Source organism: Harpia harpyja, chromosome 10, assembly GCF_026419915.1.
Source record: "Harpia harpyja isolate bHarHar1 chromosome 10, bHarHar1 primary haplotype, whole genome shotgun sequence".
Classification (NCBI taxonomy): domain Eukaryota; kingdom Metazoa; phylum Chordata; class Aves; order Accipitriformes; family Accipitridae; genus Harpia; species Harpia harpyja.
Genome location: NC_068949.1, coordinates 34,313,920 through 34,336,280, shown reverse-complemented (window position 1 = coordinate 34,336,280; position 22,361 = coordinate 34,313,920). Strand labels below are relative to the sequence as shown.

At 41.8% G+C, this 22,361-nt stretch overlaps 1 protein-coding gene across 4 annotated transcripts in view; it reads left to right on the top strand.

The window, feature by feature from the left end:
* SORCS1 (sortilin related VPS10 domain containing receptor 1) overlaps positions 1-22,361 on the top strand; it is a 314,437-nt gene that overhangs the window by 82,757 nt on the left and 209,319 nt on the right. For all 4 annotated transcript variants that reach the window (XM_052799499.1, XM_052799497.1, XM_052799498.1 and 1 more), the window contains exon 2: positions 12,602-12,669. In XM_052799499.1, the coding sequence (XP_052655459.1) occupies positions 12,602-12,669 (68 nt within the window). The remainder of the gene's footprint in view (positions 1-12,601; positions 12,670-22,361) is intronic.

The window sequence follows — 22,361 nt, the reverse complement described above, 5'->3', positions numbered from 1 at the left end:
ACATGTGACATTACAACCTTACAAATTACTGCCTATAAACAGCTCCAAAAATATGACCTTTGCATTACAATTGGTCTCAAGATGCCTTCCAGCTTATTACAAGCAGCTGCTGCTGGCATATTTTGTTGCAGCTGGAGTGGGTGAAAGACTGCAAGGAACTGAAGAACTTTTCTTGTATTATCAGACAGATCTCAGATGACAAAATGTACTGGGTGATGGCTGAAATCTCTCTTTTTGAGACTGGGCTCACTCCTTTGGAGTTTTGAGGCACCTAATTTTCAGTAGTAAAGACATCCAATTAGTTAAGTTTAGTTCTCCTTACATTCTGCCCTGTCTCTTTCCTAGAGCAAGTGATGATTCTGTTCATAGATGCTAGAAAGTCCTACGTTACTCTTAATTCCTCCCATTTCCTTGATTGTGGTGACCAGTGAGCGCAAGCTGAATGGATGGTTTGTCTCATTTGTTCATGGCAAACCAAGTGCACTAAATTATGGCTTTGGCACTAAATTATGGCTTTGTTTTGTTGTTCATGTGATTAACACACAAACTAAAGTAGTGTGCTGAATTTGGCCCTGAGATTTCTGCTGATTTGGGAGAAGCTGAGAACACAAGGACTTGATTTTGCATCCTTTCTTCTTAGCACTATTGATGAGTAACAAGTGACCAAATTAGCATTGGCAGCCAGAGAGCTCATAAGGCACTTTCTGAATCTTAGGCCTGAGACAAATTAATTTCTACTTTAACTCCATCAACAAAGGGTTGCTGTAAGATGAGACTTACCACATTTGTCTACGGAGTGATGCCTTTTATTGTCATTTGTTAGTGTAAGATGTGTAGGGAGTGCTAGAAGAGTGGTTTTGGGGGAACTCATATTTGGAAGAATAGATATCCCCAACACAGTGTAACAAAAGACTGTGCTGAATAAAAATCTTCTTTGCACCAATCTTGTTTGTTTTCTTAGTTTCTGGGAAACATACCTTGTGTCCGTTAGCATAGTGGTGTTCATCATTGACTGAAGATCAGTCAAAAAAGTGTATGTTCCCATCTGTGTTGATGCAAAAAGACAGTAGCAGGATTACAGGAAGAGGAGTAGAAAGCTTGAATTTGACTCATGCCCTGTTAGAGCTAGACAGGGTGGAAGCTGTGATTTAAAGTTAAAGCAGGTCAGGACCTTATGAAGTCCATCTCTCCATGCATTAGAGGACAGGGAAGAATGATTTCAAGAGCGAAGACCCAGGAGTTCATCAGAGTAAGTATTCCCTCCCTGCCTTCTGTAACAAACTCTCTTAAACTCTGCATGCTTGATGTGTGTAATAAAACCAACCTACATCACAGAGCTGTTGTTAGGAGTGATCAATTAATGTTTGCAGGGCACTTTTGGGACCTAAAGATGAAAGGCACTTATGGTCATAAGTTTCACTACCCCTGCTGCCCCAGGTTGAAAGTTTTACTTTAAAGATTCAATTTCTTCTCTGGGGTGAAAGGGAGGCAGTCTATTATTCAAGGACATCATCCTTATCTCTGTTGTAGTTGCCTTGTGGCCATGCAACATCACTCAATAATTCTGTCAAGTAGTATCTTTTGCTTGTGACAGAGTGCTAAACAGTGATTTATTGCTTGAATACACATTGCTTTCATGAAAGTGATTTGTTTAAACAACAGTAAAGTGCTAAATAAATTATTCATTGCATGCTAATTTTTCACTTTTATATTCTCTAGTGAGCTCCAGAATAAGCAATCTGGGTATTGTATATACCACATGAATCCTTTTTTTTTTTTTTTTTTTGGTTGTGTGTATTTGCCTGTCCCTGCCCCCTCACCCCCCTGCCAGTCTTCCCCCAGGACATGGTTCCTGTCCCAAGGAAAGACCTCTACTTTCAGCTTTTTTCAACTTTGTTGTCTTTTGTGATGTTTTTCCTCTTCATTCTTTCTTCAGAGTTGGGTGAATTACATTCAAGTGGAGGTTTAGATTACTGGTTTGGGAAATATTGTGTGTGTTTGGAGTTTATGGGTATTTCTAAATCCTTCAGAAACTTCTGGGTCTTAACCAGAAAGGCATGACCATAAATATAGCTTGCAAAATAGGAGCCTAATGGCCGAGTGGCATGTTTTCACAAAGTCTCTTCTTGCACTCTTCCTCTTTTTCTGAGAGTGTTGTATGCTGCTCTCTTTTAGCTGCCAGTGGCTATGCTGGAGCACTAATTTGCACATAAGATCAGGTGTCTGAGAAACTCCTCAGAAGCAAGTTTTTACTTGTAGATATGCAGGCTTTCCAAATTCGCTTCAGAAATGGCTTGTCAGCACTTAAAATCTTTGTCCCTTGGCAAAGTCCAGAGCCTCCGGAATGTCTCCGAGTGATTCAATAGCAAGCCCAAGAGCAGGCCAGGCACAGAACAGCTTAGTGCTTTTCTCCAGTTGACCCTTTCACCCTTTCTGGGTGTCCACTCTAAATCACTGGCAGTAACTCATGTTTAAGCAAGAGCTGCTGATTGACAGCGAATGTAATAGGGAGTAAGAGAAGAAATTTCCTTCTAAGTAGTTTGGGGCTTTACCCTCCTCTGGTCTTAATTGTAAAATAATCCCCCAAAGGCCTATATGGGTATTCAGTGAAATGAATAAACAGAATACTGCATTTCCCTCTTGAAATATGCACAGAGCTCTCATGCTAATGGCTTTTAAGCATCAAGGCAATTATAGTGTGTAATTGATTTTCTCTATAACAACTTTCGTCTTCTGAAATGAAACCTTGTCTCTTTCTTAACTATTTGCCTTTGTATTAAAACATTTCAAGATGACAGGCGTTTTTTTCCGCTTGTTTTTGTCCACCTTCCTTTCTTTCCTGCCTACTTCTGCTGCTGGAAGAAAATCTATTACATTTACTTCAGAACCTAAATATCTCTTCTTTTTTCCTACAGTAATTTACTCCCTGGAATTTCCTTTTACTCCTTGTAATTTATCGGGTTTAGCTTTTTTTTTTTTTTAGTTCATTAAGCACATGAGCTGCTCAGAAATATATCCATGAAACAGATTCTCACTGAATGAAAGGGGAATTTGTGAAAATGGATTTCAGTGTTGGAAAAGGGGTTCAAAGCAGGGAATTAATTCCCCTTTAAGTTATTCAGCATGTCAGTGGCTAAGGTGTTTTTTCTGGAATGTGGTAGGCCTAGATTTGTGTCCCTTTCGGAGCCAGGAGCAGCAGTAACTCTGTGTCTTGACCTTTGGGCTTTATCTATTGCAGAAACAGAATTTCCTTCTCTCTGCTTTGGTGGTGGTAGTATTTTAAATTCTTTTTAGACCGTAACAAATTTCTGTTTCATGCTGATGACAAGCATGAAGACTGGGGCTATCTTTAAAAGATTTGAGGGAGAGAGATGCCTCATTTTGCCTCTCTTTATCATAATTTGTATTGCTGTCTCCTCTAAAAGTTGTCACCATGCCAGGGACCCCTGTAAGCTGAGTATAATAGAAACTGCCATACATCTTGCTCTACTGATTGAATTATACAAGACTAAGAAAGGAAATACTAGTATCCATGTTTGGCAAACATTGAATTGCTTGCCTACAGGTGGTTTTTACAGATGCCAAAAATATGAATAACTATAAACAGATTTAAACAAATTTATGAAGGATAGAGCTACCTGTGGTAGCTATAAGAACAAAAGAATTGTCATACTTGGCCATATCCCCTCTCCAACAGTGGCTAAGATTGCATGCCTGGGAAAACTTGCACAAATATTGTGCTAGATATATTTTTATTTATTTAATTGACCTCAGTGCACATCTCTTCCCTGAACTTTTCCTGTCTCCCCTTGAACCGATGTTAAGTTTTCAGTACCCACAAAATACCGTGGGAAGGAATTTCCCAGCTCATGTATATGTAGTATTTTGGACCTCCCAGTTTCACTTGCTGTCCTAGGTTTCGTGTACTGAAAAACAGTGAATAATCAATTCAGAACACTTACGACTTCACAGATGTCTTTCATATCTCCTTTTGTGGTCTCTTTCTTGGATTGAGAGTTGGAGTAATTTCTCACTAAAAAGGCCATTCCACATCTTAGATCATACTTGCTTGCTTTCTCTGATCCTTTTATTATTAGGCACAATAGTTGCAATAGTTTTTGAATTAGGAAGAGTGTAATCTGCTGATTGCTGAAAGTAAGGGGAAGAATCACCTTCTACACAGACAATTTTTAAAGCTTTCTCTCTAAACTTCTGCTATTGTCTTCTGTCACAGGTGGGATAGTGGGCAATATCAGACCTTTTTTTCTCTCCATTGAAGGATGCAGAAAAATGAAGGGATTTTTCCTTTATGGATTCATCATAACAAAGACTGTGGTGAAATGGGGAGTTTGTAGTCTAGCTGTGTAACTATGTGGCTGTCCTTCTGTATCATCACACTTTTCCTTTCCTCCTTTGCCTACTGATGTGTTTATATAAGGAAGCCTGTTGATCTGCAGTCCAGGTGGAAAGCAAATTACAAAGTCTTCATGTCTCCATAGTTCTTGGTACTCGCATAGTTGTTAGAGACCCTGATACTTGCTGACTGGTATAAAATTGCTAAATAATAATAATATGAAAAACAAGGTTTGTACAAGTAATTTGCCCCAAATAATGAGTTCTCTTGATTTTGTCTTTTTTATTAATGAGCAGCCTGTAAAATTCTCAGTCATGAATTATTCAGACTTATTTGTGGATTTATTTGAAAACATTTCCTCACATACCTGCCTCACCAAACAGCTCATTGAGAACATTCCTCTGTTCTGGTTGTGTTCCCCCTTTTTTTCCCAGTTCTAAAGTTCTGTGCTGTATTGGGAAAGTAGAGGTGAAGAAAGGAACAGATAGGTGTTGCCCAATTATTTCCAGTCTTTGATTGAATGGTGCATACTCTCAAACACTGCAGTCTAGCCTGAGAAACATGGTTTATTAACACATAATGCATAAGGAAGCTTCAAGTCCTTTAGCTTCCTGCTCAATTATAGCAGACCAACAAGCTTGTGAAAACTTAATTTAGTGCTGCTTTGTTATTGACTTATGTTCCTGCTAAGCAGGCGATGGACAGGATCTCTAGAGTTTAATACGGGATTCATTAAACTGTCTTGATTGTGGCTGGATGTTTGTTTCTCTCTTCCCAATTAAAAGACAGTGTGGCTGTTTCATCAGGAGAGTCTTGTAAAGGATAGTTACACCATTAACATTTTTTTACATAGCTATATGTATTACAGTACCTTATTAACAAAATAGTTACATTGGAGACTGCTTGTGTTCTGTGCCTGTGTGAGACAATCCCTATACCTAAACATTTGCAGCTCATAACAATAGAGTAACCAAATGGCACATGCTGTATTTTGAGTCTCAGAAGCTCTGGAAGTGTCCCATGTTCCTTGCAGCGGTGGAGAGCACCACAGGAGAGGGAAGGCTGTTGAGACTGCTCTTTTCTCAAATTGTGGCACATCCTGAAGATCGGGTTGTAGTGTAGAGTGTGTAGCTGGTAGGTGACTGAAACTAGAAGCTTCCGATCAGGTTATTAGTTCTAATACAGGACTAACGTTGGAGTTCATGAAGACCCGTCTCAGTTATCCTATGCTAGGTATTAATGTGCTCCTAAGGCTGTGGCTTGAGACAGAAAAATCTGTGGTGCTGGACAAGAAGTCAGGACAGAATAGCATCCTGAAGGCTTTCATTGGGTTGCAGGGGGGAAACCTTCCTTTTTTTTCTGGGACTTCAGTGGTCACAAAGAGATGTCTGACTGCGCTAACAGTCTACAGAAGAAACTGATTCTCAAACTGATTCAGAAGGCTGCTGTAAGTGGTTTGCAGTCAGGCATTAGAAATATTTTATCAAATATGCCACTTGCATCACTTTTTCAAATGATTTCAACAAAATGTTGAATAAGGAGCAGTCTGTACACAAGTAATACTGAGAGCTGATGGTGTGCAAGTCAGGAAAGTGGACTATTGACTAAATGTTTTTTTTAGTACTGTGGCTTATCCCAGGACAGCTGCATTCTTGACTGACACAGATGCAAGCATACATACAAAGCATGGAAGTCTGAAAACATTAAAGCAGAGGTGCTGTTTCTGTCTTCATAAGCAAAGGTCTGTTGTGATTTCAAAATCAGCACTTGAATCCTGTAGGGCCAATCTTTCTGGCACACTTTTAGGTCAGTCTAGAGGTAACGCTGTAAAAATCAAAGCCCAAGAAGTTATAGCGAACACCTTTAAAAATTTGATAGTGTTCTGTTTGGAAAACGTCTATCACCATGGAGCTACAAAAGTTGCTTGAATTTAGTACCCTGTTGTGCTGTGTAAAGTGGAAAGCATTTGCAGAGAGGACCTGGGGGTGGTGGTGAGAATACAGCTGATAAAATGTATCCAAGCTGAGAGTACTGTTGGTGTAAATGAGATTGAGTTGGATTATCACAGACCACACTGTGTAGCAGGTCTTTAATAATGGTGATCAAACCTTGAACACCATTGTTCCAGTCCACGTCCTTGTTTAGCTGAGCTTGAATAAGTGTGAACATGTTTTAACATAGTGCTCACGTAGTGTTCCCAGGAGTAAATTTGCAATTGTCAATGAGCAGTGTGGAGTGTTACAGATCCCTGACCTAGTGTGCTATTAGCTGGCTGAGGTACTGGTTTCTGTGTAGCTGTGGCGGAAGACAGCTCAGTGTGGGCTTGCTTGCTTTCTAGACACATCATTAGCAGTAGATGAGTTACACAGCCACAGAGTGTAGCCTGTCGCTTCCTTCCCAATGTGTTACGAACCCTGATCAGCAGCAGTGTGCAGACTTCTGTTTGCTACCTTCCTGGCCAGCTGGTTCAGCACTCTCTGATGAGACTAAATATTTTTTGCTGGGGAGAAAAGTCAGGTTAAAAGTAATCCTTGCATTAAATTTGGAACTAGCGCTGCAGTAAAGGACGAACTTTGGCTGATGCCCTGTTGGGAGCCTTGCTGGATAGATGCATTTGTAGAGCAGCTGAAAACAAGGTCAAGACAAAGATTTAAGCCAGTACTAAACCTGGGTCAGAAGTGCAAAGAAGGGTGCGGCGAGACAGCATAGACCAGTTGAATATGAGCCAAGGTAGGTCTGGCAAAAATTTAGCTGTGTTTACCCTAGAATTTCTCCCAAGATAGCAAAAAGCCTCCTAAGGCCTAAACTGGCAAATTCACAGAGCAGTATCTTCTGTCCAGCCACTGATTTCCATTTTGAAACCTATAGATGGGCCTTCGCATCCCAAGTCTTAAAAAGCAATCACAGGTCAGGAGTGATTAACAAAGTGCGTTTTCCTTGAAAATGCTGTTTTGGTTTGAAGAAAACCATAATGATGTCCAAGATGCGAATATCCTGTCCTTCCTAGAAGAGCCACTGGGAACTGGTTTCCTTTGGGAGATGGGTGAGACAGGTTTAAGTACCTCTTCTGTCAGTCTGTCTTGTCTTAGGTAAGTGTGGTAACCCACCAGGCCTTCTGTCCATTTCTTGCCTGCTGGGGCTTTTCCACTTTGTATAAGTAACTCAAATCATTTTTAGTGCTATACCTCATGGTTAGTGTACTCACTGGGGATGTGGTAAACCCAGGATCAAATACCTTTTGCTCTGAGCTATCAATGCAGAAGTGAAGTTTTGTCTCTCCTCCTCCCTACCTGCTATGGCAGAATAGCCCACTTCAGCTGCTGATCCTAATGAAGAACAGACTTTCTGAAGCCTTGCATTTCTATGCAATAGGAAGGGTTATCTGTATTCACAGGAGAGCTGGCATAAGACTGGATTTTCAGCTCCTTTTCATTGTATCTCTAGTTTGCTTGTTCTTTTCTTCTTGCTCTTGTTAGCTTGCATTGATTGGTAAGTGGTAAAGGGAGAAAAACACACAGTCCCAGAAAACAAAAACAAAGGAAGAAATAAAAAAAAGCGAGACAATATTTTTCATTTCATTACTGTGCTTCTTCACAGCCCTTATTCTGACATTTAGAAGAACATAATATGCATGTCTCTGTTCATTAGGTTCCTCAGTACTACATAGTGACAACCACAGAGAACAAACAAAAAAAAACATGAACTAACCTTTGCAGGCTAAATAACAAAGAAATGAGAACAGCAAAGGAGAAATATGTTTTCTGAAAAAGTAAATATAACTAAAATCATGGCCTTGCATAGGTTATTCAAATATCGTTACTAAAGGGAAAAGAGAATACTGAACTCTAGGGCAGAAATAACTAATTTTCTGCCCAATGACTTGTTTGTTTTGCACACATGTTTGAGCAGATCTATTGCTAGTATTTGAGCCACAGTAAATGGCACAAGGAGATTGCTGAAACTAGGGATAGGCTTAAAGATATTCAGGAGCTGATACAGGTCCACAGAAATGAGAAAGCTTCCTATAGGAAAGCCCTTATGTGTTTTGGAAATACGATATCTACACCAAGTGGAGATATCTAAGCTATTACCCAACAAACTAGTGCATATGTATGCTGTAGTGTGGTGTCAAATACAAAATATTAGCTTGGAAATGTTAAATGCTAAGAATTTATCCTAAATTCCAGCATGAAGCAATATTATTTAGGGTTCTAGATGTAGCTAGTCTGCAACTAACATGCATATTTGGACAGGTCCAGGGATGCCTCTGCAGAAGGACTGTTAGAGCTATATCAAAAAGAAGTATGATGGAATGCAGCTGGGTTCCCCCTGCCTTGCCTCCTCCCCCCACTACCCATCAATTCCAGGAGAACTACAGCAGTCTAAGTGAGATTGTGTGGGCTTTACTGAAATTTCTGGGGGAAGAGGAAAGAACAAGAGAGACATTTCAGCTCTCTGGAAGTGAAATATTTTGGTTTCTTATGTTGGCACTTTTAATTTTTTGTAAGTGCATATTGGTTTGGGATGTCAGTTACAATTTTTTTGCTCTCAAGTGAGGAGGTTAAAATTCTCAATGGAGTTTTCCTTCATGGGAGCTTTGAGATTTGTGATTTTTTTTTTTTTTTTCCCCTCAGCTGGAAAAAAAAAATTACAATCTGAATAACTTGTGAAAAATAAGTCTCTGTCTATGTAGCACTGGTAATTACACACTGCTAATCTTAGTATTCCACAAAATTAGCCTGATTCTAATTCTTGGGTTTTACAGATGGGGAAAGTGTTTCTTGATTCTTGTATGATCTTCCCCAAGATTACATCATCCAGTGGCAAAGAATGGGGGGAAAACCTCACTGTTTTTCCTATTTACTCTTCCCAGTTTCTATGCCTGCTATCTTCAGGTCTGCTTCTAAAACTACCAGATGTCAAAATATTCATTAGGGGAAATATTCATTAGTCATTTACATCTCTGGCTCCTCTGGCAAGCAGAGGAGGACAGGGCCAAGAGAAGACAAGGCTTGGAAAAAGATATAAGCAACTGTCCAGCTGCTTTGCAGATCCAAGGGAAGCTTGAAGCTGAGGGTACGTGCAACTCCCACGCTGTAATGAAGGTCTCCAAGCAGGTCTCCATGCAGGCTGGCGCTGAACCTCATGGAGTTCACTGCTACCTTACATTGGGAGAGTTGTTATTCAGAAAGGCTTTATGCGCACACCCCTTCCTCTTCCTCCCCCCCCCCCCCTTAATTTTTATTTATTTGTTAAGTAAGGGATTTATAGACCCATTCAGAGGGTGCTGTGAGGGATGGCAGTGACATGGTTCTGTATCTGGAGCAGACAGCTGCTCTGCTGTCACTGATAAGCATTCCTGGGAGGGTGGAGATTGAAGTTTAGCACTTACAAAGCCCTAATTGGCACAAGCCTTTGCGAAGCATATGTGCCTTCTGCAGCTCCGCCATCTGATGCCTTGGCAGGCGGCTGGCGCTTCTCACGGTGGCCGCCTCTTCAAAGAGGGACCCTCCAGGCTAGAGGGAAGCACCTCCTGGACAGCAGTGGGGTTGCGTGTGTTGGGGAGCAGAGGGGTCAGGGTGCCCTGGGGAGCAGAGAGGAGGGGTCATGGCGGTTGCGTGAACGTCCCCCATCGTGCCGGGGGATGTGTGTTGTCCTGTGGGCCCTGGGCCAAGGCAGGAGTCGCTGTGGGGCTATTTCAGGGGGGACATGACACTCGGAGGGTTGGGGTCATGGTGAATTGGTCCCCAGCTGCCACAGGGTGGGTGTTGCTGGGGGGGCATGGTGGGGTCTGGGGTTGGTGGTCAGGGCACCTGGAGGGGCCTGGGGGTGGCTTGCCGCTGCAGGGCTGTGGGGCAGGGCTGGCGGGGGAAAACGTGAGGGAGCCACTGAGGAAATCGGGATCCGGGGACGGACCGGGGGGTCGCGCGGGAGTTCGGGGCCGGGCTGGGCCTAGTGCTGAGGGCAGCCTTGGGGCAGGCCCCTGGTCTCTGCCCAGGGAGCCTCTGCCCTGCCCTCTGCCCTGCCCTCTGCCCTGCCCTCTGCCCTGCCCTCTGCCCTGCCCTCTGCCCTGCCCTCTGCCCTGCCCTCTGCCCTGCCCTCTGCCCTGCCCTCTGCCCTGCCCTCACCGGGCCCCGCCTGCGCCTCAGGGCGAGGGGCAGCGCAGGCCGGCGGCTCCCCCGCGGGGCGGCAGGGCAGGGCCTCGCAGCCAGGTCCTGTCCCGCACCCGCGAGCGGGGCGGGCTGGGGGCAGCCCTGGGCATCGGGCACCTCCCTGGGGACGCTCTTCCGCAGTCTTTATTTCTCTGTGGAGTCGTTTGTGCGGTGTTACTGAGATAGAAAGTCGGGGTGTCTTCCCCCCACCTTGTCTTCTGCCTGATGGAGTTTGCATTTTAATAGCCCGAGTTTGCAGCCACTTATGGATAGCAGGATGAGGCTCTCATTTTGGACACAAAGCAGTAAGTAGGCATAGCGGGAAGTGGGAGATTAAAATGGGACCAGATAATAAGGGAGGCTGCTTTTCTTCTGAAGGATGTTTAGCGATGGTCAGCCCTGGTAAACCACCATTTTTTCAGGTGCCTCTCCTGTCTCCCCCACCAGCTGCACATGACTTGTGTTTGTGCAGATAGGAAATGCTTTGGGTAGCCTCTCTCCATGCTGGGAGGGATTTAACAGAGTTGTGCTGTAGAAACAGATGTCTGTCAGATGTGTGTGCTCTGTCCCCTATACCTTTCTCTATTGTAGTAAGTAACTACATGCTCGCTTATGCCCTCAGCTCCCACGTAGCCATGCTTTTTCTGCTGTCTTGCATGCTGAGCATATTGGAAAGAGGTAGTTCCTGGTGTGGCTGGTTCAGTGCCATTGGTGTGTAAGAGGTAGGATGGCTTTTGGCTTTGGAAATGGCGGTGGTGAGGTTTGTTCCTCTCCCCTGGTGCAAGCAGCCATGTGGCTATTCCTCTGCCATGCTGGTGCCAGCTTGCACAGGGCTTACAAGGACTGAATTTCCTCCAGTCCTTTGCTTCTCTGCCAAATTGGTTGAAGTTGGTGATGTTATCAAGGGAGCAGGGGAATGTGTATCTGTGAGCCTCATTTCATAGGAACCCAGGCTGAAAATAGTAAGAGGTATATAGATCAGTGTTTTTGTCAGATAAGAAGTAGTGTGCCTCTTTAATTTACTGCGGTTTTAATGGGATAGAGAGGAGGATAAGATATACAGTGACCTGGCATGGTGAAATGCAAAATAAGTTAGTAGCAATAGTAATGGTCCGGTAGTTTATGTCCTAAATGTCAGTCTTGTTAAAGGAGCCCATCATCTTGAAAGTTAGAAATTATTTTAAGACATTAACAAAAGACCAGGCTGAAATGTTTTGCTGGAAATTCTTTTCGCTAAAATTGCTTTCCTCCCCCCGCTAAGATAATTTTATTCTAGAAGTGTCTGTTTTGGCAGGAGGGAAAAGCTGTTTATCAAAAGAGCTAATAAAACTCCTAAATCTGGAAACACTTCCATTCTGGCTAAATCTAAAACTTTTCACTGAAGTCATAGAAATGTTGGTTGTTAGAGACATTTGGAGGTCTGTAGTTCAATGTCTTACTCAAACCCAGGGTTATCACCAGCTATAGATCAGGTCAGCCATGACTTTGTCTAGCCAGGTCTTTAAAACCTCCAAGGATGGAGGCTTTCCAGAGGTTCTGGGTAGCCTGTCCCAGTGTTGAACTCTTTTCCTCATGGAGATTTTTTTTTTTCCCCGATGTCTAGCCTGAGTCTCCCAGGCCAAAACTGGTGATCATTTGCTTGTGTTATATCATCCTCTACAACCGAAAAGAGTTTGACTGGAGACAGGCTAGTGGGTTATCTGTGTACCACAGCTGTGAAAAAGATCAGCAGTTTCAGTGCTGGTGAAACAGAGCAGAAAGTAATCACTGTTTCTACTGTATACAGCAGATCTCATCTTGTTTCCTGAAACATTGTCTAGCATGTCAGGTCCTTCCCACTGCACTCTGCCTCCTGGGGTTAAGGGAAGAACCTGTTGGTGATATCACGCAGAGGAGCTGAGCAAGAAAAGGTCTGATTGGCTCAACATGCCTCTCTGCAAATACTTCCCATGTCAGTTTAGGCAAATGCTTTTAGCAATGCATTCAATTATGTTAAGCACCCATTAAAGGAATCCTAAGCCCTCCCTGGGGTCATTTCAGTTCTATGAGATTGTAATTGTTCGAGACTAACCATGATTTCTTCTTTTGCCTTCAGGTGATTCTAATTCTGACAAAGCTGTATGACTACAACTTGGGAAGCATCACAGAGAGCTCTCTTTGGAGGTATGGAGATAAATTGAGTTAATAATTACCACCTTACTTAAATAGGAAGAACCTGATATAATTCTTTTATTGAATTTAATTGGATTTTTAGAAATGTGCTGGAAGGTTTGTAGTTACTCCCCCCGCCTCTCTCTATCTCCCTCTCACTGCTTTCATACTCAAGGACAAAGAAACTGAAGTCTGATTGTCTTATTTCAGCTAGATAATGTACTTCATGGATGTGCTATCATTTGATTTCCCCTTTCCCATCTTATTCAGAATCAAATCAACCAATTGGTTTATTTTTAGGAGAACTCAACAGCTTTAAGTCCTTATTTATATGAAGGATCTAATGGCTGTCTGCTGCCCAAATGATGCTTATGAAAAGTCAGTGCTACTAAGACTGGGAGAATACCTGTGAATGAGTATTCAACGCCTGTTTATTCAGAACTGATAGTATTAGTACCAGATAAGTGATTTCTACTTGTGTGATGTTGACTACTGGACTGATTTGTAGGGAATGCCTTGATACTTTCATGATTTGAAAGCACATCATGCACTCTGTGAACCAAAGGAAAGAGCTGGGCCATGGTCTATTTCTTAAGGCTGTTATTTGGATTCAGTGAGAGCAGATGGTGCCTGTTTTTATCTCTATGAAAAATGGATCTAAGGGGTGTTTACTTCACGTGTCCCTAGTGGTACTTTCATGAGCTGTAACAGATGAAAGGGAGGTTTTCTTGTGGTTCCATCTGTGAAACTTTGGTGGGAAATCTAGGGGTTTTGTATGCAGGTTGTTGATGGAGGTGGACAGGCTACTGTCTTGATACAAGAAAACTTTGGGTGTTTGAAACTAAAACTTCTTGTAAGGATGAACTTGTTTTGATAAACTTCTTTAGGAAAGGTTTTTTGTTTCCAAGGAAGATTTTTGGGTCAGAAGTAGAACAAATAACCTTTCTGTTCAAGGAACTGAGCAGGGTTTTAAGAGAATGACAGAGGAGGGATTTGACATGGAGTGTATTCTGAACTCAGCTACCCACTGGCCTGAAGAAATAAAACAAAAAAACCCCTCAGACAAAAAACCCCGAAAACCTAAAGAAATACAAAACTTCTAGGATTTGTTCTGAACAGAAACACTCAAAAGTATTAGTATTTTGTGGGGTTGGATAAATGGTTTCTCATCCTGCTGTGGGAGGATAACCAGATTTGTCCATTTCATATGCATTGCTGCTATGGCTCGAGATCAAAAATGATCCTATTGTCTCTACTAGCTTTGTCTTTACTATGGTGTGCACGCTGTAGTAAAGGGTCTTTCAGGACTGTGGCTTTGGCAATGTTTTTCGGAAGGGAGTTTGGGCTAGATTGTTTAAATTCTCAATGGTTTTGAGAAAGAATATCCATAAATATGAAATATGTTATTTTTATTTCCTCTTACTAACCTCAGTTATTGAGGAAGGTATGGCATTTTCAGTATGTGGAGACGCCTCCTTCCCCATTGCTGACAGTGCTGAAGAACGACTTTACTCATGTGATGCAATGCAGGATTGCGTTGAGATAATGGTTTAGGACTGAAGATAGGACAGCCACATCAGAGTGGAAAACGCTTCCTGTTGAGGTGTATCAATATGGGCACAAAATCATGCTGATGACCTTATGCTATTGTCTGTTTCGGAAATGGTTTCTGTGGAGCATGCCACAATGACATAAAATTTACCCTGGTTAAAGGAGAAAGGACTGTGGGGATGTCACTGGAGGATGTACCAGAAGGTGGGGCCTTGGCAGTGTAGCAGTCCTAGAGCTAGTGAGTGCAGTGCACTTTTCTGGACTTCAGACAGTCCTAATATCAGAACGTGATTAACAACATAGTAATAGCCTGATTGTTTCCTCTAGCCCACTATCCTATTACCAAAAAACAGTCTAAGAAAGAATATATGAACAGGATTATCATATCTGACACTTCCTTCCAGTATTCTCCTAGCATTCATTCTTAGGGTTGAAGTTTAGGGTCCTTCCTCAACCTTCAGTTTAAGGTCTATCAGGTTCTGAATAATTTTTTTGGTTTTAGTATATATCAGGGATTAATATCCCATGAGCTAACTTTCTTAATATCTCTTGGAACGTGTTAAAATTTTTAGTACCTGTGACATCTTAGAGCAAAAAATTCCACAGGTTATTTAAGGAACCACTTGTCTTACTTTGAACCCACCAGCTTCAGGTTCACTTGGCACATGTCACTTGTCAGCACTTGATTACAGTTGCATGGCCAACTATCCAGAATCCCTGGGCAAATGCTTTGGACTGGGAGATGTTGAAGAAGAACCAGGATAGCTAAAATCAACCCACTTGTCTTTGCAGTGCTCCATTATTCTTGATCAGCTTTTCAGTGCTCATGACTGCTCGGAAAGTTGCCAGTGCACTTCATTGTCATTCCTTGATCCTGTTGCCTTACGTAAGCCCCAGGTGGTTACATTATGCTCTGTCCTGAGTCTGGCTCTGCTGTTAGATCCCTGCTCACCATGCAGGCATTCCTTCAGGTCACTAGTAAATATCCCTATGAAGATCCCAGGACAGCTTCTCTGTTCTTAGTGTGATGGAAAGCAATTACAAGATGGGCATATTTTATTATTTAATGCACCTGATAGAGAGCTTATTAGCTGTTGCTCCTCCTGGCTGCTTAAGTGACATGTTAATTTAAATCTCCCTGCTTGTTTGAAAAGGATAGAAAAAAAACAGAATTGAGAGAAGGGGAGAAACATATCTTGCACTTTAATTTATTTCATGCCTCTAGGTTTGATGCTGGGGAATGGAAGAAAGCATGATCTCATGTCAGGTTTGATTTCTGATGTCAAGAGTTCTGTTTCTGAAGGATAGAAGAGAAAGGTAGTTCTGCAGGTACCCACAAGTGAAGAGGAATCTTTGTCTTGAATACATGACAAAGAAATACCACTCTTTCCTCCTGTGCCGAGTGTATTCTCAAAAGGTTGATGAATGATGAGGGCCTGTTTAGAAGCATGTCACAGACACGAGTCATTTATGCTATAGCTGGTTATAAGCACATCTGTCATTTGAAGGTGTACTTGGGTGATTTAAGCAGTCTTGTGACTGATGGGACTGTAACCATCTATAACATAACTATGCCATCGCCTACAAGATATGAATCTGTCTTCTTTATAAACACACTACCACCTGCTAGGATGGCATTTCTTTGTAATTTTTCAGCTAGTTTAGCTACAGCTGGCTGCAGCACTAATGGATGGAGATCGCCCTTCTAAAACTGCTGATGAATTAAGAGACCACTGGCGACAGACATGAAGGGATGAAATACAGTAAGAAAAGAGAGATGGGAAGAATCTATACAATCTTCTAGAGTGCTAAGGCTCTGTACTCACTGAGCTTTGGATGGCAAGTGAGCTGCTGCTTCTGTACACAGTAAATGAGATTTTGCATCAGGCTGGGCCTGACTTTAATTACATTGTTATCCTCTCAGCAGACTTTTTCCACATCTTAGTTGAGGGCTTTTTATTTACTTTTTGGTATTCTTTTTATAGAAGAGGAAGAAAACAGAGGAGAAAAGATTATCTGTCACTGAGCAATTAACTGAGTGTATTGGATTTATTTCTCTTCTTCTCCTAGATATCTCTCAGATCACAAAGAGGATTAAGCTGCGAGAGTTAGGAGAAGATGTTTTTTACCACTGGAGTAAGATAAGCTTATGTTTCCAATAAATAAAAATGTCAGAATAGTGACTATGGTATCCATGAGCTACAGACAGCTGTGCAGGAGGACTAATCTTTTTTCTGTTTGTGTAAATATGATGCTCTGGAAAGATGTGCGTGGCAGGACACTTTCCCTCAGGGCCTTGAGAGGCTGACAAGCAATGAGTGCTGCCATTCACCTCTTTGCCTTCTTATAGCTCTGTAATTGGTCAGGAATAAGTAATTTCATGGAATTTGCTGTAAAAATAGCAGTAATTAAACTTTGCTTTTCAGCCAGAAAGTACGAAAATGTAGAGTTTGCTTGGTTTGAGAGCATTTACGTTCTAAATCATGATCTGTTGCTCTGTTAGTTCTGGAAGTTATTGATGATATTCTGACACTCCAACACTGTGCCTGAACTCTGAGCTCCCCAGTTCAGGAGTGCTTGACACTTCCAGCCTGTTCTTCACTGCACCTGGTTTCTGCACTAAGGAAGCTTTAGTGCATATGCCATAAAGGAATCTCAAGGACTCTGAAAAATACCTATGCCTCATATAGATGTAGCTTTAACTTCCCATATGTAAAGCAAGGAACATTAATAGTTGCTTCCCCCCTGGCCCTTGAGAGCTTAGAATGGATTTAGCTAACTGGCATCTGCAATATTTTGAAGATTGCCTAGTGATAAATATTACAGAAGTCACATCAAGATAAAAATTCTCAGAACTCCAAGGCTCTGTTTCTAGCTTTTTCATGGCATTTTTGTTTAACCTTGAAACAAAGAGTGTTTTAACCCCTTCATCAGTTTACTTATCCCCACCTTCCAACACCACCACTGCACATCATCCTGCAACTCTGTCCTTTCAAGAAGGGAAGTTGGGTATGTAAGCCAGAGAAGAATTGGAATAGTCAGAGCATCTCTGCCTCTCAGTATAGAAATAAGCTTCATTTATTCCATGGGACAACTTGATGAAATAAAGAACTCACTGTCCTTACGGTGTTCTTATCCTCTTCTTCTCTCAACCACTGCTGGAGACAAGATATTGGGCTAACGTAGACCAAGGTACTTGGTACTAAGGTCTGAGTACCATTGTGTTATGTCTATATGTTGGGTAGTCCCATAATCACCATTATGCATGGGAGTGTTTGGTGAAAACACTCATTGTTGGAGATGGGTTTGCATTAGTATGTTAGATAATGAGAAGGAGCAATGGAACAACAGGAATGTGTTCTTTTCTCTTGCAGCTGCTCTAAGGATAGAAGCCTCAGGGAGTGAGGTAGATGTAGACTGAGGGTCATACCTGACTAAAACCTTGTAATATTAGCCAGATGATCTCTGTTAGACATCTTTCTTTCCCTTGAATCCTGTTGTTTGAAAAGTCTTGGCTGTGAGTTGAACCCAGCTATGTGGTTATAAATGCTATAGATTCTTTGAAGCCTCACATATTTATGTTTCTGCATTCAATTTTCTGGTTCCTTGCTATGTAAGAATGCCCTCTCTACAAATCAGAGCTATAGCCACCCATGTCATCTTCAGTATTGTTGATGTCTTTGTGGAGATTTTCTTCTCTAGACTAGAGAGTTCTTGTAACAGGAGACTTGAAAGATTGTCAGTATTTGCTTACTTCCTTTGAGGGCAATTTCCAGGATATGTCTGTTATTGTATTCATCATTCTCCTGCACATTTTATGCTGGTTCCTTCTGTTTTGCAGATGGGCTGTTCTCAACTCGCATTTATTTTCTACCTGCTGAGCCACATTAATAAGGTCATAACTTGTGGCTTAGTGACACAGTGTGCTCTGCAACAGCAGATTAGGGTCTTTTAGCTGAAGTAGGTAGGAGAAGCAAATCCATATGAGAGGAACTGACAAAGTGAGGGGAAGGAAAGTCTCATTAAGCACATTTTAACCAGCAGCTTTGTGGGAAAGGAGAACTTGAAAAGGACTATTTGAAATGCTTTTATCTATAAATATGGTGCTTCAGTTGCTCAGTGTGAGTAAGTCACTTTTCTTAACTGAATATCAGAGCTTGATAAATGCTGCTACTTTATCTCCCATGGGCATTTAGTGAAATCTTAACAATGACATTGCCTTGTGTCTTTTATTTTAATTTCTTTCATTTTTGCTCCTGCAAACATATGAACCACTGGCTGTTTTGTGTGTAGATGCTGGAGGGCATCTGAGGGGGAGGGAAGACTGAGTTTGCACACTCAGCTATTCATGTAGGAAGCAGTATCTCTTTACAGTGTCATCGCAGCGGGAGATCTGCTTGCACTGGAAGCGGGCTTAGAACATGGATTTCATGCACTGAGTGTGGAGCTGAGTGCAGCCTTTTTCCTGTGTGATGGGACACTATTCAGCCATCAAGACCCCTAGGGACCTAGCAGTTTTCTATAGCTATCAATTTTTTATAAGTGCTCATTTTATCTTGGTGACTAACAGTAATAAAAACTTCTAGTACAGTCAACTCTTCTAGTTGGTTGCCAAAGTTTCCTGAGATGTTTTGCCTGCTATCAAAAAGAGCTCTGATAAAGCTGGAGGGGGGGGGGGAAACAGCCAACCAATCAAACTGAAAAACAACCCACCCAAAACCCCAGAAAAGACCTACCTAGGAAACAACCCACAGCAGATGCTTAAATAGATCCTAGTTTAGCAGGAAACTTAAATCTTACTGAAGTTTACCACATTCTTGCCTTCCCTGAAGAGTGAGGGTCAGTACAACCCTTGCGTTTTGTGGCCTAATGTGTGTTTGATTAAACAATCTCAAGTAAGTTCTGCCTTGACATAGCTTGAAGAATCATACCCTGATATTTTGAAGGATCAGATTTGGTTGAGGATTTAGTGACGTGCTCCTCATTGCCTGGTCTGTGTGGATAAAATATTCAACACTAATGACAATGCAAATTTATTAAGTATATTAAAAATGTGTTCTCTGTTGTAGCCAGTCATGAAATGTAGGAGTGTTATCAAGTAAATCAAAAAGAACCCCAATCCATTTTCTGCCTGAAAAAACATGTAAATCAAGATAATTAATATTAATGCTGACATATATTATCAATATACTGTAAATAACAAATGCGCAATGGTCATGCCACTTCATAGTCATACAGTGTTTAAATGCAGTTTGTCATTCTTGTTTTGCAAATTAGAAGATGAACTTGCACATCTGTTTCCTAGACTGTACCTGTTTGTGCAAATGATATTGGTAAAACATAGCAGAACTATCTCTGGTTCCGGTCCACAGGGTTCATCTGTCTGTTGTGGCTGTGTAATAACTGCAGACAAGCTAGACTGGAGCTGATATGTAAGAGGAAGGACAAACAACACAGTAGTTACCAGTTTGTAAACAGAAAGCAAAACACCCTTCATGTTCTGATTTTTCCATCCCTTTTGTATCTATGCAGTCACTCTTCCTTTTGCAAAGCTGGGTAAAATTGTACTTATTTTTTCAGAGGGATATATCCTCTACTAATCACAAAAAAGAAAGAATGTATTTGGGGCTGGGACTGGGTAAACAAAAAACCTACTCCAGCTGAGTGAGTTATACTAGCTTGAGATCTGAACTCTAAGGTTTTCAGATCCAGGTCCCAAATATTTCTGCATCTGCACCTTAGGAATAATCCAGGCAAATATTCAAAGTTTACTGTTTCTACAGAAAGAGCCAGACGTGTCAATAGGTTTCTCTTGTAGGACTTTGTGAAACACCTGGAAACTATGTGCTGTAAAAATACGTATTTAAATATGTATCAGTGGTATGTTTGTTGTGCAACATAAACTGACTACCGTTTACACCAAAACATAGTGGCTTGCTTGGAATTGTCCTTTTTTTTTTTCTGATTTCTCTAACCTACCAAATAATAATTGGACAAAACAGAAAAGGAGAAATAAAGCCCACAATTAATCAACTCGTGTCTTCGATAGTGATAGCAAAGCTAGCTTTTGAGTGTGATCCTGCCAGTGGCTCCTGTGTCTCAGAGCACAATGTAGTTCTCAGCAGCAGCAGCGGGCTTTTCTTTCTTGTGTCAGAAGCTTAGTGGTGATGGTGGGGAAAGTAGGCATCAATGCATGAGCTGTTCATTAGGAAGGCCCAGGGCCACTGGGTGAGGGTCCAGTGTTGTTAGTGAATACTGTGCTTGGCAGGGAGCTGGAGCAATTAGAGCAAGGAAGGTTCATTTTGCCTTTTGTCATTAGGATGTACTGTTGAGGGCCTATGGGTACTGAGCACTGAGGAGGTTTGTGCTTGTATGACAGGAACAACTTCAGGGAGACTTGATCCCTGGTGAGCAAGGAATTAGTTTGCAGCTTGACTTCCCCTTATGAAGGCCTGGAGGAGGCATGTGGGGATTCAGGAACTTTTCTATCCTAGCTGGCAGCCTCCCACTGCTATTGAGCCGAGTCATTTCACTGGCAAGATGTTCATAATTGACAGGACACATTCTTCACCCACCACTTAATACATCAGTTGTAATGTACTCTAAACCAATACAGTGCTTTACCAACTGGAGGTAAAAAGCTTTCCTTTTCTCTTTCACTCATTATTTCCTACTTCCCCTGCAATGAGTTTCTTCTGTAAGGAAGTTGCATGAATTTCCCTAGCATGCATTTTAGTGTGTGCTGTGTGGTTGGGTTTGAAGGTAAAACCTCTTTTCAGTGATCTTGCAATCTAGATAGTGTATCTATAAGAGATGCTGAGTTGAAAAGTAATAGAAATTCAGATATGCTACATGTATTGTGTTTTAAATGACTTCATAAGGAGAGAGAGAGATATCCTGTCTTCTTCCAAGGCAAAATTCATGCAGAAAGTGTCGTTTGTTCTACTAATGTGCTTTTACTGCTGTATTTCAAGACTCTATGTACATATCTGTGTATGTGTTCCCATTCATTTCCTTCTGGTTTTTCTTCAAGCCTGAGCTGCTGGAGTCAGGTGACTGCTCACAATCTTAGCTTTTCTGTGGTGGGAGAAAGCCCCACTTCCTGGTTTTCACATAGTGAAGACAAAGTTGAATGGCCCCAACTGCTGTACAGATGGGAAAGCCCAAATGTAGATTTTTCACACTTGGTTCCTGAGAGCTTTTTTCTTCATTGCTTAAAGTATCTTGGCTGGAAAGACAAATCAGGATGGGATGGAAGGGGAATCAGAATGGAGTGGATTCCTCTGTGAACTGGACCTGTAGATGCTGCTTTGTCATACCGAAGGCTGAGGTTTGGATCACAGCCCTGATGAGGCCAAGCAGAGCCTTGAGTCTGGCTTTCCAGCAAACCAGCTGAATGTTGGTTGTTGGCTTACATGCTTATACTGTCCAGCAATTAAAAAAACCCCCCAAACGAAAAAAACCCCAAAAACAAAACTAAAAAACCCCCAAGCTTCTGTTCTGCTGGTGAACAAAAGCAAATTTTGTTTACTTTTGATAAAACTGGAGGTTTTTGCTCTTTCATGGTGGTAATGGTACAAAGTTGCTCTCTCCCCTAAGGCAGAACAGGAGGAGAGGGGACACCCTCTCAGAGTTAACCTGGAGCCAGGTATTTCCCATATATAAAGGAGAAGCACAGAGGGGTGGAAAGGACACAGACACTGAAAAGCAGTCTGAGGAGATGGCAGGTTCCTTGTCACTGATTAAAAGCTGCCAGTCTTCCTCAGCAGGCTGTGACTGCTGGTCTTGAGTCTCCTAGAGACTTTTGTTAAGCTGCAAGCTTTAAAATCTGCACAGCACTCAGCTGCCAGTCTGATCTCTGGGGAAAAAGGGACTGCAGTCAAAATCGGGCCAGCATTGTCCTTATACATTTGAATACAAACCCTTTTTTAAACAAACTAAAAGAGAAGCAGGACGCTAGAAGAACTGTGTGCTAAATAACCTTTCCGTAAGACAGGAGGATAAAAGGAAGCCTTAGTCAGGTCTAAGCTCCCATTGTGCTTTACCAACAAATCACTGTGTTTTTACTGATAGTTCTGGTGTGTTTACATTGTCTCGGGCTGTCTCAGCCCAGAAGGATCAATCTAGGAGGCTGAAAACCACACCTTTTTGGT